Raw genomic sequence first — 16824 nt, 5'->3', positions numbered from 1 at the left:
TAGGTGGATCAGGACTTAAGTTTTATTTCCTTGGGAACTTTGAGAAAACATAGTCTGAAATTGTTTTTGTAACAACACAAAGAATTAGATCTCAAAGGCAAACATCACAATTGAATCACACACAGAGGGTTCACAGAGGGATAAAGTCACACTTTTACTGATTTACACAAATCCAAGTTATCGGAAACACAAAAAGTAAACTTGATTATTTGTTTCCAGATCCAGCAGCAGGACTTGATCCTCCAAACAGATAACCAAGAGAAGATCCTCCACCAGGAGCTGCATGAACCTTAGTAGATGGCCTTTCCTGTTCTCATCAACACATTTTTTTTTGGGTTTTGTCAGTTTTCTCTCTAATTCAGAATCAAACTCTTCTTCTTGAATCTCAAAACGTGAAAAATTTCAGACTTACAGTGAGAAAGTTGCCACAGTTTTGGCCTTCTGATCTGAAGTAGTTATTAGGGCTTCCTCTAACACCAGCAGATGTCTTCTTGTTGTCAGTCACTGTAGTAGTCGTGGTGGTAATCGGTCTCCCTCCGGTTCCATCCGTAGTAGTTGTGGTGGTTGTAGTCGTAGTAGTCCCCATTGCGGCTGCAGCAGTGGAAGAAGGCTGACCGGAACCAAAGAGATAGCCGAGAGAACTTTCATTAACACCATTGTTCACTCCTCTTGCTTTACCCATCTTGTCAAGATCTGAATTGTTAAGTTTTGTTTATTAATCAGATCAGTACATTAAAGATGAGAAAGATCCAAAAAAAGAGATTACCGTTGAATCATTAAAGACACACGTTGTAATAAGAGGGAGAGAGATCTAAAGGAAAGGATTGATTTTTTTTTACCTCTCTGTCTCTGTAGTCTGTAGTCTGGTAGAGTAGTATCTTCTGCTCTCTACTTCTTCTTTCTTCAACGATTGGCCGCAAATCAAGGAAGAGAAACAGTTGGAAATGGATATGCACTGAGCCACTCTGAGAGGAAATGACACCACAACAACAACAACAAAAAAGTATTCCAAAATGGGCTTATACGGGCCTTTTTTGGGCTTACGTAATACCATAGACATAGAACAAAAGTTTTTCATAGGATATAGGAATTTTATTGTTTCTTTGTAGAAAATCATTAAAATCACACACAAACTATAAATAACATGCATGAAGTAACAAATTTATTTGGGTCTGATTGATAATATATCCGAAGTTGTACAAAAAAGCTATAAGCTTTTACGAAATAGTGCAAAGCTGTAAGAAAGAATTGTACATGAAAGCGGTACAAAAAAACTGAGAATAAATTTTATAATAAAGTGCTAAGTTGTACACTTATACAACTTTGTTTTTGGTTACCAATCACACTCTTTATATATATATATATATAAAAGAAAAAGGAAAAAGTAGGCGAGAATAATGAGATGCATTTTCTTTTGAAAATTTCTGACACGAGAAACTAACCACAATGTGTGAACCCATGACTTTGAGTTTGAGGATCAATATCATCATCATCATTATCATCACCATATGTCCGATCATCATCATCATTATCCTACGGAGGAGATTTCCTAGTTGACTTGAAGATTTTAATTGATGTTGAAAGATGCCAATGAAATTAAAAAAAGAAAATTCTCACTCTCCCTTTGAATCTCTCTCTCTTTTGCTTTTTCATTTTGCGCCCATTATCTCCTTTTTCAAAGTACAAGACTTATCTCTTTTGGTCGACCTTAAAAGTTTGATTCCTATATACTATATATATGTGATTATGTGAATGTGAATTAAGGAATGAAACTTTGGTTTACAAACATGCTTTGTTAGCAGAATATATAGTTTCCTTGCCAAAGAAAAGAAAAACCAATGTTAAAATATATATTTTTAAAACTTATGTTTCGTTCACTACACATTGAACAAGGATAATAAAAAAAAAAATAAGAAAAGGAAAAAAGTTAGATCATAATTTGTTATTGGCAGAGAAAGCATACGATACTATTACATGGTTTCCATACTTCGATCGTCTTTATGGTTACGTTTCTTTTTCCGCATGTGTAGAACAGAAGTATTATTTTAAGGACATTTCGAGAGAAGCACATTTTAACAAACTCCAAGGTACATGCACTTGAAAGCTTTAATTACCTTATGGGTTTAGAGAGTTAAGGCCCATCTGACGACTGGCACAACTCCAGGATTATCAGATTTTTTCCTTCTGCAAAATGATACTAAAGATCTCTGGAATCAATGGACCTATATTATATGTGAGAATAGTACGTATACTGGAACCAAATAGTATATAGAAAATATGAGTCAATCTCTTCGTAAAACTTATCACTTTTACGTGTGGATGTTAATTAAGGCCAACGTCGATTAAAGACCGATGAGCGATGACCTCAAAAATAGCGATTGTTATATTAGACTTCTCTTTAAATTTTGGGTCTTCCCTAATCTTAGATCCGTCGTATGTGGCACTAAATTATAGTTGTTATAGTTAATTTGTAATCATGATGAAGAAAGGAATCTTGACTTAGCTCCTCGTTAACTATCTAAATCTGTTGAGTATATAGATATAGTACTACCAATAATTTTCATTGTTTTTGGGACGAATAATGATAATAAACTTAAGCTTGTAGTGATTAGCTATTTTTCTGAAAGCACTTAAGTAAATTAGTACTATAGTATTTCATAAATTGGTGACTATATATTAGTCAGATGACTACAAATCTAGTCAAATATGTGGGCATATATGAACTTAGCCAGAGAAATCCACTAATAAATTCACGTTGAATTGTGATCATTTAGTTTTCTTTCAAATTTTTTTCTTTAACTTATTAGGGATCATATTTGATGATAAAATAACTATATCCTGAAAAAAAAAAATTAACGCAAAGTAAAACCATTAGTTTTAGGAAAGGCATATGATCACACTCTTACATCCATCAAACAACGCATAAATTAACCCTAAAATAATAACAATAATATTTTTAATCAATAGTAATATTTATATACTGATACGTATGTATGCGTATAGGAACATAATTATTAAATTGTTAATGCATGTAATTATTATAATTTCTTTCAAATGATACATATAACTATGCAAAGATGTGTATGTAATGTTGGTAGTCAAAATCAAAGGAGAGAAGCCCCACATAAATTAATGGTGAAATTAAACAAATGTTGGATGGGTGGGTGATAAGTGGGATCATGTGCCAATAATTGAACAATAGATAAATTGAACAGAAACTTAACGTAAAAGAATACACACTTAACTTTTAGGATTGGTTTTAAGTTAACTATTATAATCATTTAAAATGCGTTTTGCTTAGTTGGTTCCCTATCAACTCTAACACTCAAGCCACTTACCCAAATGCTTCATGTGATTTTGTTCCCTTTGTCTGTTCTTTTTCACTTGTCTATTATTTTCCATATTTTCTCTTAATCTTGATTCTTATTTTTCTTCGATTACTTTCATCCTAAGGAAAAAAAAAGAGTATATATATAACTGATCAAACAGTTTATTCTAAAGGTTGTGTGCCGTGTATATAAGTCTTTCGAAATATCAGATAATTAAGTTAGTTTAGTTACCTAATTTATTGTACTAATTTTCATTTCGCAGTTTAACATTTTAATTATCGCACTGTCTATTTTGCATGGATCTTAGCAAATACATGTATATTTTGTGATTGATGTAGATATGTATCAACTTGGAAAACAAAAACAAAAAATTCCAAAACTGGTGCTCCCTAAATTTGTATCCACACATTCTCTCGTTTCTAAAACGTAATAACAATGAAAGGTTCTTTAGTAATGATAAACAAAATTGTTATTAAAAAAACAACAAATACGTGATTTCTCTTCATCGCATTGTAATTGTAACAAACTAACAATCGTAACGTTTTCTGTGTTTCCGCATGATATATGTCTAATTTTTAACCAAAAATAATAAAAATAGAATCAACCAATTAAGACACTGCATGAAATCTACCATATAATACCAGTAAGTCAGTAAAAGTAAACTTAAATGTAACTGCGCTTATCTTATATAATCTTGTCATTAATCATAAACAAAACAAAAAGTATCCCAAAATGTTGTAAAGGACAAAAATATATACAGAACTCGCATGAATTGAAAAATTACCAAAGAATTCAAACCATCAAATCATCATAAAGAAAGGTAACGCGTTTAATAAACTGATTATGGTACAATATTTGAAACCAAACCTAGCTAATAGTAATACCCACCATGTGTAATAGTATATTCCTTGGTACTTCCAAGGTCAAATCAAATTAATTTTGTTTTTATATTAGCAAACATTATTATTTTAAATAGAAAAGAAACAAATAAATAGATAAGAAGAAGTCCTCACAAACCCCACCTGGTTCACAGCACATTGTGGAACAAAGCACGTGATATGCCCACAAGCTTTTTGTGATTAGTACATCTAAGGACATAAAACCCTCAAATCAACCAAGACAAATGAACTAAACGACGACGACTTTATTATATACTATATAATAATTTCCTTCCTCATTTTATATGCTCTAGATTCCTTAGTTTCTAAAAAAATCACATGCAAAAAGTTATTACATCATCTTAAGCTAATTTATAATATACATTAAGCAACCGACTAATTAATATTTTTTAATAATCAGAAAGTAATCAACTTTCCGATCGATCTAATTAATAATAGTTTCTTTAATATTTTTGATATACTTTGTGGTGGCTTGTCCACAAAATTTTGAAACATCATCATTCACTAAAAAAAATATCTTCACCTTACTATTCAATTTGAGAATCGCAGTTTTAACAGGCTAGACTAAGTACTATGCCTGGCTATAAATTAATTGTATTGATTTGACACATACTCTTAACAACAGGAAAGAGATGTATGAGTAAAAGTAGTTAAGAGGCTACTTGTTTTCCTTGCACAATACAATATCTTAGCAGCCATCTAATTATAGGAAATAGGTTCCTTTCATCATATTTATTGGTGGTGTTTAATCTAAAGAATCAAACAAATAAATATGGCCTCTTTATCATCTCTTTTCTGTTGTTGTTAAAGACCTATTTATTACTCCTCAGATCGGATACAGTTTACCATACAAAATTCATGTAAATACCAAAGTACTGAATGTAAATGACTAATGAATAAGCTGAGTCGATCAATATCGTATACTATAGTTCCTCTTCACCTAGTGGACGTAGAGATATCCCAAATATATGTACACAGTTACACACACACATTCATTAATACACGACACATTATCCAAAAAAATTGAATAGTAGTATGGTTATTTAATAGCCACTATTTAATAAAGCTTTAATTCATGACAAAAACCATATTTAGTGTTCGCATATTCACAAAATGTGGTCCTTAGTTTATGCAGAAACAAATATCCATATTCTGCGTTTAACTTGCATATGGTACATTACTACTATTGAAGTCTGAAGAATCAACAAAAATAAGTAGGGATTACATTACATATATATATCGTCGTTGGTCGACAAAAAAAAATATAAAAGAAATAAAATCTCAGTTTGGAAGACCCACCAATCTCAGACCATGCAAGCTTTCTTCCAGTTCACCAATCCACTTTCCCCTCCCCCCTAATAATTTATTTTGATTTTGTGTTACCATTTCCATTGCATTAGAATACAAATTTATTTATTTTCTCTTATCCTTTTAGATAAATATATATAATTTATTTCTTCTCCTTCTCATAAAAAAAATGCTGTGTGTTCCTGACAAAGTCCACATGCACATGTAAAAGGGGCACCAAGACTTATAAAGACCCACCCACATTATTTTGTCCACATGGATGTGTAAGGAAATTTTAGCTAAATTATCTCACTCATTGTCTTAGATAAAATCTTCATTCATTTTGTATTTTTTTTTTTTTTTAAAAGAAGAAGATAAAACTTCAGTTTCCTTTCTAAAGAGAAAAAGCCAAAATAATTTTTGGAGAAAATTGTAAAATTAAAAATATCATAAGACCTATCAATTTCTTATTTGTACCAACACACTGAAATAAATAGAAATAGATAGACATGGCTAACATTTCTTATAATAGAACCAAAATATAACCAATTAGTTTTCCCAATTTCAAAAAAGCATTTTTTTTTTTTTTTGTTAAAAATAAAGTTGCCTTGTGCTGTCATGTGCATAACTATCATCTTAGGAGGTGAACCAGATTCCTCATTATTTGGCGAGCAGAATTTTTCAGAGCTCTGACATAATTAAAGAATTATAAGATATACTAAATAAATAAAAACAAAAAAAACCTCTTACATGTATGATTCTAACATGTTAACACATGTACATGCATTACATTATATATGAATGTTCAAAGCCACCTTTGACAGTTGTATCTTTGCCTTTAAAGATAGAAACCTCTTTCTCAAAGACCAAAAACAAAATCTTTTTTTTTTTTCTTTTTTTTTTGGTGTTGCCCTTCTCTTCTTTCTTCTTCAAGGTAGCCTCCAAGCAAAACGCAGAGGAACCTAATCCGTTGTCTGGTCATTACTTTACAAGAAGCTATCATTTGTCCTTAATGTTGGCTTCTTCTTGTCCATTTCTTCCTTTCTTCTTCTTCTTTTGAAACACAAGAAAAAAAACATCTTTAACCCAGAACAGAGTAAAAAAAGACCAAGAAACTGGTAATTGCAAAAGCAGAGACTACATATGAAGAGAAACTTGAATTTGTGAAAGTCTGTTTAGATTATCCCTTTTGAGATAAGTGCTAAGGAGCAGAAGAAGATATGTCTGCAAAACTTCTCTATAACTTGTCAGATGAGAATCCAAATCTTAATAAACAGTTTGGATGCATGAATGGGATCTTTCAAGTGTTTTACCGGCAACATTGTCCGGCGAGACCAGTCGATGTCTCTGGCCATGTAGAGAAATCTTTGCCTCCAGGTAACTTGAACTCTCTCTCTCTCTCTTACTAAATCTCAGTTCTGTGTTTAGGACCACATGGAAACAGAGTAGTAGTTATACTAGAACCAAAAACAGGCTTATAGCTAAGAACATGGGGATCTTTTTGCAGGAGAAAGAAAAGATGTCGTCGGTGAAACTAACATGGAAAGTGATAAAGAAACGGTAAGAATCTAAAGTCAGTTAAAGTACTCATCGTTAAAGAATGAGAATTCAGGAAACAGAAGCTGAAAGAAACAGGGACTTTTTTGGGAATTGCAGGAGAGGAGTAGTACCAAGAAGAAGAAGTCTGCAGCAAAGGAGAAGCATAGAGCCTCTTCTGAATCCTCTTCAAGGCCTTCGTTTTCCTCTTCTCCTCGCTCCTCAAGCTTCTCGTCTGCAGAAGTCAGTACCACAGCTTCTCAATTTGACCCGCCTGGTGAGAATCTGATCAGAGAGCAGCCCAATGGTGGCTTGATGATGCCATATGATCTAAAGGAGCTTGTGAAAGGCTCTATTAATAGAGAAATAAGAACCAGAGGTGAAGAAGCAGCCTTCACTCATCAGCAGCAGCCCAATTCAGCTCGAACTAGCTTGTTGCTCTCGTCATTGCGTTCACCATGTCGGAGTTCTAATGAGTGGAATGAAGGAAGAGGAATGGCTGTGAGGTTTAAGGAAAGTCATCGCCTTTCTTATGATGAGAGGGAGATGAGAAACAACGGATACAAGACGGGCTCGAAGTTCAAAGAGACACCGAGGTTGTCATTGGATAGTAGATCAAATTCCTTTAGGAGTCCGAGAGCAGATTCCCCGAGATCAAGTTGTCCAGAGGAACCCGAAACAATAAGTCACAGGAGATCGAACTCTAGTGTTGTTGCCAAATTGATGGGTNCCATATGATCTAAAGGAGCTTGTGAAAGGCTCTATTAATAGAGAAATAAGAACCAGGGGTGAAGAAGCAGCCTTCACTCAGCAGCAGCAGCCCAATTCAGCTCGAGCTAGCTTGTTGCTCTCGTCATTGCGTTCACCATGTCGGAGTTCTAATGAGTGGAATGAAGGAAGAGGAATGGCTGTGAGGTTTAAGGAAAGTCATCGCCTTTCTTATGATGAGAGGGAGATGAGAAACAACGGATACAAGACGGGCTCGAAGTTCAAAGAGACACCGAGGTTGTCATTGGATAGCAGATCAAATTCCTTTAGGAGTCCGAGAGCAGATAGCCCGAGATCAAGTTGTCCAGAGGAACACGAAACAATAAGTCACAGGAGATCGAACTCGAGTGTTGTTGCCAAATTGATGGGTCTTGAAGTCATGGCGGACAATTCTGATACGGAACAGAGAAGAGAAAACCGGTTTTGTGATTCTCCAAGGCCAATGTCTAGAATGGAACCAACAGCTCTACAGAGATCTAGAAGCGTTGATTCCATGAAGAAGATACCTGCTTCTGCTGCTTCCAAGTTTCCAATGGAACCAGCTCCATGGAAGCAAATGAAAGCAGGCGACACTGCACTGACGGTTTATGGCGAAATTCAGAAGCGGCTTACACAGTTGGAGTTTAAAAAGTCTGGAAAAGATCTCAGAGCTCTTAAGCAAATACTTGAGGCTATGGAGAAAACGCAGCAGTTAATAGATGAAAGCAGAGATGAAAACAGTACACTGAGTACAACCACTCCTATGCAGAGAACCAACCAGCCAGTTCCAGCTGCAACAAGTCCAGCCAGGAACTTCAAATCTTCGATCGTTCTTATGAAGTCGGCGGCTCCAGCTTCCCCCTCTTCGCTATCACAGAATGTCAGTTTACCAAATGTCAAGGTTGGAAACTCTAAACAAACCCGAAAAGTCACCTCGGGGAAGCAGAACGCGATGGATTTAACCCCAAGGCCAGGCCTTTACAAGGGCCAACATGATTCCACGAAGAGCAATAGCCCAAAAACATTACGGTCGAGGCAAGTTTTGGCTGCGGATTCTTGTTCCATGACCAAGTCAGGTAGGAGCCAACAGAACAGTGTCAGCCCAAGAGCACAGCCAAAGAAGCTCGGGTTCGAGAAGCAGTCTCGACCCACAACTCCAAAATCAGAGTCAGGCAAAAAGCAAATAGGAAGGCAGCAGACAGAGGTAGCCTCCCCGAGAAGAAAACAGGGATTAAAACCTCGCAATACTCTTCAGCAACCTGATGACCATTTAAGTGATGCAAGCAGTGACTTGAGGAGTCTAAGATCTGACAGCAACATAAGCTTGGGGTCGAATGTTGACACCGAGGTTACAAGCAGACATAGGTTGGAGAGAAATTGTGACTTCCAAGAGCAGCACACCCCAAGACAAAGGGTATATAATAAGATCTCTTTATCTCTCACACAAATCTTCACTTCTCAAGTTAATTCATTAGTATTCATTTAACTGAATATCTTCTGTTTACCAATGCAGAGTTCGGACTTTGGAATCAAACAAGACAGGCCGTCCCTAAAACCTCTGAAAGTTACAATTGAACAACCGAGCCCAGTTTCAGTTCTTGATGCAGCCTTCGACGACGAGGATTCACCGTCCCCTGTGAGGAAGATATCCCTTAGTTTTAAAGGTAAGACACTGAAAAAAGAACATATACAGTAGCAATTACATGTACATCGATGCTAATTAACTACATGGATTCACAAAGTTTTGGATTAAGTTAAGTTCTCACCGTTTTTTGGTTCTTTTGCCACAGAGGAGGATCCTTCACGTTCTGAAGAATCTGAGTGGATAAACAAGCCTACCAGCTTCTGCAGATCCATACTATTTCCTGAGAGTAATCAGGGCACAACACAGCTAGGTTCTGATCTTCTCGAATACCTCCCTGAAGACGGTACAGACTTCAAAAGCGGCGACAACAAGTACATCTTGGAGATATTGTTGGCATCAGGGCTTCTAAGAGATCTCGAATACAGCATGGTAAGCTTTCAGCTGCACCAAGCGCGCCTCCCGATCAATCCTGGTCTGTTCTTTATCCTGGAACAGAATAAGGCCAGCAATGTGACTCTACCGGACAGCAAATATAGAGGCAGAGGTTTCAGACACGAGCAGACAAACGCGACAGAGAAAATCAGGAGAAAACTGGTCTTTGATACCGTAAACGAGATTCTAGCTCAGAGATTCACTGCAGAAGGCAGTACCAAACCACGTTTAACATCATATCCACTCAAAAAGATGGAGAAAATATCAAAAGAAGAAAAACTTCTGCAGACTCTGTGTTCAGAGATTGATAGGTTACAACAAAACAACTCAAAGTGTCTCTTGGAGGACGATGAGGAAGACATCGTATGGGAGGACCAGCAAATTCAAGGCATGAACTTGAAAGAGTTTGAAGGAGAGACTCCAGGGATTGTGTTAGATATTGAGAGAATGATTTTCAGAGACTTAGTTAATGAAGTTTGCTTCTGCTAATTTGTTTATGGTTATCACTTAGAATTGTAAATGAAGGGATCTTAGAGAGGAAAGAACCTCTGGTCCTCTTCCTACTTGGTTGTTGTAACCAGCATATATATACAGGTCTAATTAATGTATAAGGATAATGCATATACCAAAAGTGCCAAGAGCATATTAATTGGTCTATCAAAATAACATGTCACCAGCAACTGAACTTTAAAGGCCAAACAACCTTCTATTTCTCCATCATTTTGAATTAGTAAAAATCTCTTACCCTAAGAAGTAACGTATTCCAGTTGCAACAATCACTAAACTCAGGATGCAAAGCTATCTTGTCTACAAATTCTAAAATGACATAATACCTATTTTACATCTGAGTGGACAATTTGCGAGTCAAGTCTTCCGCGCTTATCTTCGGTTTCTGACTTTTTCTTTCTATTGTCTTCACCATCTTCCTGGAAGATCCGATCTATTGCCAAGCACGTAGGTCTTTTGGTAGTCCCAATCTTGAAACGTACCAGATTACGCTGTGTTCTTGCACCATCTCTCTTCCCTCCATCCTCAGAAACAGCTATCCCGTTCTTGTTGATGATTTCCTCCGAGGGAGCAGATACCTCTAGAACCGGGATGTGATGGTTGTTTCTCACATGCTTATCAGGATCGTGATTGATTCCAACAACTTGATTTGAAAGCTCCAGAGGAGGAAACACAGGTGACACATCCTTCTCCACAAATCGAAGAGGCGCGGTTAAAAACAGGTTACCTTCCACTTCTGCTTCTGCTGTGTCCCGAACATCCTTTGGAGATTTAAGAATTTCTAACCTACCACCATCAAAAGAATGTTGCACACTCGGTAAAGACGAACCATTTTCTTTACTTGGGATTCCTTGTTCGATTGTGCCTTCATTAGCTTCTTCTGATCGATTGGTATCGGGAAACGCAGGAAGCCAAACAGGAATGTGTTCATCTGGAGGCTCTTCTCCAACTTCAGAGAAACTAGGAGAAGGTCTTTTCTCTTTACTAAACGGAAAACGTGGAAGAGAATAAACAAACGGCAACTCGTCAGCTTCTCTAGTATAACGAATAATATCCTTGACAACACCGGAATCAGCAAGACAATGATCAGTATCTGAAACAGCAGGAAAACCCAAACCAGATCCCAAATCCTCTAATGCTTGAACAATGTCGAGAGAATTAGCATCTACTCTACCAGCTAAGTTGGCATAAAAATGAGCAGTCTTGCCAATACTCTGGAGATACTGAACAGCAACATCGGTTAGTGTATCAAGAGCAGAGTCTTGAAAAGAAGTAAACCTTAAACCTTCCCGTGACTGAGAATCCTGATAAGAGTTAACCTCAACACTCTCTGAAATCTGAGCGACAGCCATTTTAGCAACGGCGAAAGCGAAATCATTGCCTTGGGAAAGCTTTCTATTACCACTTTGTTGAGTTCCACTTTCCTCAACTCCATTGCTCATATTCAAACTTTGTTGCAACTTCACCCAACATAACCATTTCTTGAATGAAAAAACAACACAACACGCATCCCTCTGAGAGATGACAGAAACAAAACTCAATTCATTCCCCTCAAAGTTCTTCCCTTGTGCACCTAAATAAGAGAGAAGAAAACATCAGAATCAATTCTGAACTAACCCATAAAACCCAATCAAAGGAAATTGACTATTAAATTATGATCCAGTCACTAAGAAAAACTCAGATTTCAGCGAAACCCTAAAACGTAAATCGGGTTTGAATTCACCGCAAATAGAGAGCAACAAAGCAAACTTGAGAGTGAGAGAGAGAGTAAACAAATACAGTAAGGAGAAGTAGAGTGCTTACCGGAGAAAAGGATATCTCCATTGTAAATTTTACCGAGGAAGAAGAACAGACACACTTGGGCAGCTACCTATCGGCGGTGAAGAAGAAAGTAAAAACCCTAGCGAAATTGAAAGTGGGTACCAACCCAAGCTAGCGATAGCTCCAAAGTTAAACCCTTTCGATCCAGAAAAGAGAGAGATAGAGAAGGCGAAGGCGAAGAACAAAGAAGAGAGAAAGAGTGGCAGTTTTTTTTTTTTGCAAAGTTTTGAGATTTTTTTTAGTTAAAGGAGCAAACTGAACCCAGACATTTTGTTTTTAAAGAATCAAATTAGCCCTTTAATAAGGAAATTAATCTTTTATTAAAGCGAGTTTAAAATTCGAATTATTTTTTTTTAGTAAGGGGTTACAGCGATGATGCAATTATTAAAGAGAGAATTCAATTATTGCGGCTAACGACAATTAATTAACCAGATCCATATATGAAAATAGCTTTTGGATTCGAGAGAGGAGCTTCATGGGCTTTCTAGTTATCAAACATAAATAATGGGCCTTCCTGGTTGGCTCAATTACAAACGATGACGTAATATGCAAAGCAAAGCTAAGTTACAAGGGAGATAATGCGAATAATATAATACTGACTGAAAAAAGCTCAAAATGTTTTCATTGGAAATCAAAATCAAAGTAAAACCATGATGGTTTCTAGGTATGGTTCGGTTAACCAAGGAGTAATTACAACAATATGTATAAAAAGTATATATATATCAATAAATCATGTACCATATAGGCAAATACATATAGCTAGAGTTCGACAGGGAAGCTTTTTGCAGAAAGTATGATGATATAGGTCAGAGCCACAGAGCATTGGATCGGCAGCCTTTTTATTCAAATCAATCAAAGATCGTACGCTTACATTATTTACTAGCTTTTGTCTCTATTACCCTTTTTTACTTCTTCTTCTCTTCCTCCTTCACTCTCATTGGTTCCACCTTTTATAATTACCTTCTACTTTATATATTTACATAATTAAAGCTTATAAATATTTGTGTATCTGCATTTAAGACTAACTCTTGCGTTGGTGAACATGCATGTGATACTAGACTATACATAATTTGAGTTAACAACGAGGGCATTTAGCCTATCTAGTCATCTAGAGTTTTAAACGGGAATGGCGTCCTTGCATCTTCAGTTAAAGTCCAACTTACTATTCTAATCAGATAGTTAAAAATGGACACTTGTATATCAACCACATTCATCATCTAATCTACCTACAGTCACGAGCTGAGTTAGTTCTGTGTATCCAAAATAGAAACACATGATCCCTCCTTATAGCTCAATTAACATATCAAATATAGACTATTAGATTCCATCTCATATTATTGCGTTATCTATTGATGAATCTGTGTTTCTTTAGCTTCTCATTCTCAAGAGTGATACATTATTGATTATTTGTACTTATACTAAGAGCCCTAAATGTATCTACATTTCATGCAAGTGTTAGTGAGTATTCAGATCCTACGAGGAAGATATTAATATTTTTAGAAGAGAAAGTTCCAAACACATGCTAAACACACATGCAATAATTTACTAAATCAATTATAGTATCAATTTGTATATAAAAAATATATCAGAAAAAAGTACAATATTAAATTAGCTAGTAATTATTGTTTTTGTTTTGTGTCCCCCTTACTTCTGAACACGAACAAAACATTAATTGTTTATATAGCTAGCCTAATTTCACATATGGTGTTCACTTCCTCTACTTGTACTACTACTCTCCGACCCTTGAAGCTTCGACATACTAGCCGCTGTAGTAATATTATCTCGGCTAAATTGGACATAAGGCATCCGATTATTAATGTCTCTACCACCATTGTTGTTGCTACTACTACCATGTAGCAATGAATATAAAGTCGAAATGTTTTGGGATGACGAAGATGAAGAGTTACCCATTAACGGCATTTGAAAATGGCTTGCCATTTGCCTCGGATCTATTGTCTCCATAGTTCCTGAACCAGCTGACGAAGATGATGGAAACAAAGATTGTATAGTTGTTGTCGTTGTTGATGTCGTCATTGGACATACCAAAATTTGTGATGGAAATGGGACAAGACTATGTAGTTGATGTTGATGATAATCTCCTTGGAAGCTCAAATATTGTTGATGTTGGTGATGATGATGATGATGATGTTCCATGTTGTGATGATAAGTTCCGTAAGACCCAATATGATGATGATTGTTTGTGAAAACGACATCGTTGTCTCCCTTCTCTTTGTTGTTTACTTCACGGCTGCTAGTACTAGTCTCTTCTACACATCCTCCATTGATTTTAAACCCGAGTTGGGTCGGATCTTGATGAACCGGCCTTTGACCAAGATTCAAGAACGACTGATGATGGTTGAAGAGGCTAAAATTCTCCGGCGAGATTGGTAACGGAGGGAGCTCGTCGATCTCCTCTTTAGCTGCATCGAGCAACCAGTCCACGGCTTTGCTAGGCTGGTCAACGCCGAGTCGTTCTTGAAGATCATAAAGCTGAATAGCCGTGGGGACTGATAATCTCACGCGTCTGTCACGTAGCCCACGTAACGTAGACACTTTGCTGTGACGGTCTTTGCCTCCAAAGGCGCGTGAAACCCTAACAATCCTCGGATCCTTCGACTTCATCCACGAAGAAGAAGAGGAGGTTGGCGGCTTTTTATTTACGGTTTTGCCACTGGTGGCTCTGGCTTGGTCTTCTTCTTGATCTTCTTCTACGTCTCCTTCACGTCTTGTCGCAGCCCCGCCCGAAACTTCGTCGTTTGCATCTTTCCAAGGCATGATATTCATAATGCTATTGTCAAGATCTCTCTATATATTTAATACAAAAAGATGAATCAAATGTAAAACCGTTAGTAGAAAACATATATAAGGGAATTTAGAATTAAAAAAAAAATTAAACAATTTAGTTTTGAATTTCGAAATCTCATATATCTTTTCGAGTTTCTGAATCCTTTAAAAACTAATTACAAAATGGAAAGAGAAACCAAAAAATTAGGGTTTAATTGAGCTTTTTTTCTTCAATTGACTTAATTCTTATAAGACAGGATAAAAAAAAAAAAAATATATATATATATATATATATATATATATATATATAAAGCATGTACTGTTTCTTACCTGAGTTTCAAAGTTTGTACGGCCTTGAGCTTTAACAGAAAAATCTAGGGTTTTGCTGTTCTACAATGTTAAGTAATAAGATGAAGAATGATGCTGAGTAATAGAGAAAAGAAAGTATGTTATTCGAATTTTCTTTTTCAAAAAGTAAAAATGAAAATGAAAAGAAAGAAAAAAAATTAGAAAGNTAGACACTTTGCTGTGACGGTCTTTGCCTCCAAAGGCGCGTGAAACCCTAACAATCCTCGGATCCTTCGACTTCATCCACGAAGAAGAAGAGGAGGTTGGCGGCTTTTTATTTACGGTTTTGCCACTGGTGGCTCTGGCTTGGTCTTCTTCTTGATCTTCTTCTACGTCTCCTTCACGTCTTGTCGCAGCCCCGCCCGAAACTTCGTCGTTTGCATCTTTCCAAGGCATGATATTCATAATGCTATTGTCAAGATCTCTCTATATATTTAATACAAAAAGATGAATCAAATGTAAAACCGTTAGTAGAAAACATATATAAGGGAATTTAGAATTAAAAAAAAAATTAAACAATTTAGTTTTGAATTTCGAAATCTCATATATCTTTTCGAGTTTCTGAATCCTTTAAAAACTAATTACAAAATGGAAAGAGAAACCAAAAAATTAGGGTTTAATTGAGCTTTTTTTCTTCAATTGACTTAATTCTTATAAGACAGGATAAAAAAAAAAAAAATATATATATATATATATATATATATATATATATATAAAGCATGTACTGTTTCTTACCTGAGTTTCAAAGTTTGTACGGCCTTGAGCTTTAACAGAAAAATCTAGGGTTTTGCTGTTCTACAATGTTAAGTAATAAGATGAAGAATGATGCTGAGTAATAGAGAAAAGAAAGTATGTTATTCGAATTTTCTTTTTCAAAAAGTAAAAATGAAAATGAAAAGAAAGAAAAAAAATTAGAAAGAGGAAGATGCTTTTGGAAGTGAATATGAGAACCCTACCAATATCATAAGCCTCCAAAATTTAGAAGTATTGCGACTTAAGTATTTTTATGTTGGAAAAAGCAATGGACGACATAATGCCACATGGCGGATTTCGCTATCCTCGACTGAAAAATAAATTAAATGCGTTTGAATAAATCAGTCGAGTTCATTTTCATCTTTATTATTTATGGATCATCTCAAATCTATATACGGACGAGAAAAATTAAACTCGAATATTTTATCATCTATATATTTGTGATATGACTTGCAACTATAATACGGCTAAGAAGAAAACCNCTTGTCGCAGCCCCGCCCGAAACTTCGTCGTTTGCATCTTTCCAAGGCATGATATTCATAATGCTATTGTCAAGATCTCTCTATATATTTAATACAAAAAGATGAATCAAATGTAAAACCGTTAGTAGAAAACATATATAAGGGAATTTAGAATTAAAAAAAAAATTAAACAATTTAGTTTTGAATTTCGAAATCTCATATATCTTTTCGAGTTTCTGAATCCTTTAAAAACTAATTACAAAATGGAAAGAGAAACCAAAAAATTAGGGTTTAATTGAGCTTTTTTTCTTCAATTGACTTAATTCTTATAAGAC

The 16824-nt window shown here is 35.6% G+C and overlaps 3 protein-coding genes and 1 pseudogene across 6 annotated transcripts; 1 reads left to right on the top strand and 3 right to left on the bottom strand.

Moving 5' to 3' along the window:
* LOC104744284 (protein SPIRAL1-like 3) lies at positions 1-971 on the bottom strand. 2 transcript variants are annotated; one of them, XM_010465312.2, is made up of 3 exons: positions 767-971; positions 413-693; positions 1-307 (listed from the first exon to the last, which is right to left on the bottom strand). In XM_010465312.2, exons 2-3 carry the CDS (start codon positions 680-682, stop codon positions 206-208), a joined length of 372 nt encoding a protein of 123 aa, XP_010463614.1. In that variant the 5' UTR covers positions 683-693; positions 767-971; the 3' UTR covers positions 1-205. The 2 variants fall into 2 exon arrangements, with proteins under 2 accessions (XP_010463614.1, XP_010463613.1); XM_010465311.2 differs by having other exon boundaries at positions 840-969.
* On the top strand, positions 6233-10460 carry LOC104744281 (protein LONGIFOLIA 2-like). Of its 3 annotated transcripts, none has more exons than XM_010465308.2 (6): positions 6233-6892; positions 7023-7075; positions 7172-7485; positions 7892-9212; positions 9312-9462; positions 9589-10460. In XM_010465308.2, the coding sequence occupies exons 1-6, from the start codon at positions 6736-6738 to the stop codon at positions 10302-10304; spliced, it is 2712 nt and encodes a 903-aa protein (XP_010463610.1). In that variant the 5' UTR covers positions 6233-6735; the 3' UTR covers positions 10305-10460. The 3 variants fall into 3 exon arrangements, with proteins under 3 accessions (XP_010463610.1, XP_010463611.1, XP_019092833.1); XM_010465309.2 differs by having other exon boundaries at positions 6234-6892; positions 7172-7682; positions 8104-9212; XM_019237288.1 differs by having other exon boundaries at positions 6235-6892; positions 7172-7778; positions 8188-9212.
* On the bottom strand, positions 9785-11890 carry LOC104744283 (annotated as a pseudogene).
* On the bottom strand, positions 13653-15426 carry LOC104744279 (transcription factor TCP13-like). Its single transcript, XM_010465306.1, has 2 exons — positions 15258-15426; positions 13653-14948 (listed from the first exon to the last, which is right to left on the bottom strand). The coding sequence occupies exon 2, from the start codon at positions 14925-14927 to the stop codon at positions 13839-13841; it is 1089 nt and encodes a 362-aa protein (XP_010463608.1). The 5' UTR covers positions 14928-14948; positions 15258-15426; the 3' UTR covers positions 13653-13838.

Source organism: Camelina sativa, chromosome 15, assembly GCF_000633955.1.
Source record: "Camelina sativa cultivar DH55 chromosome 15, Cs, whole genome shotgun sequence".
Taxonomy (NCBI): domain Eukaryota; kingdom Viridiplantae; phylum Streptophyta; class Magnoliopsida; order Brassicales; family Brassicaceae; genus Camelina; species Camelina sativa.
This window is presented reverse-complemented; position numbering and strand designations above follow the sequence as displayed.

Excerpts from the sequence above, each read along its gene's own strand:
- LOC104744284 (XM_010465312.2), bottom strand. The coding sequence starts at position 682 with ATGGGTAAAGCAAGAGGAGTGAACAATGGTGTTAATGAAAGTTCTCTC. Across the intron at positions 308-412 it reads ACTGTGGCAACTTTCTCACT|GAAAGGCCATCTACTAAGGT; the intron begins GTAAGTCTGAAA and ends TGATGAGAACAG.
- LOC104744281 (XM_010465308.2), top strand. The coding sequence starts at position 6,736 with ATGTCTGCAAAACTTCTCTATAACTTGTCAGATGAGAATCCAAATCTT. Across the intron at positions 6,893-7,022 it reads AGAGAAATCTTTGCCTCCAG|GAGAAAGAAAAGATGTCGTC; the intron begins GTAACTTGAACT and ends ATCTTTTTGCAG. Across the intron at positions 9,213-9,311 it reads AGCACACCCCAAGACAAAGG|AGTTCGGACTTTGGAATCAA; the intron begins GTATATAATAAG and ends TTACCAATGCAG.
- LOC104744279 (XM_010465306.1), bottom strand. The coding sequence starts at position 14,927 with ATGAATATCATGCCTTGGAAAGATGCAAACGACGAAGTTTCGGGCGGG.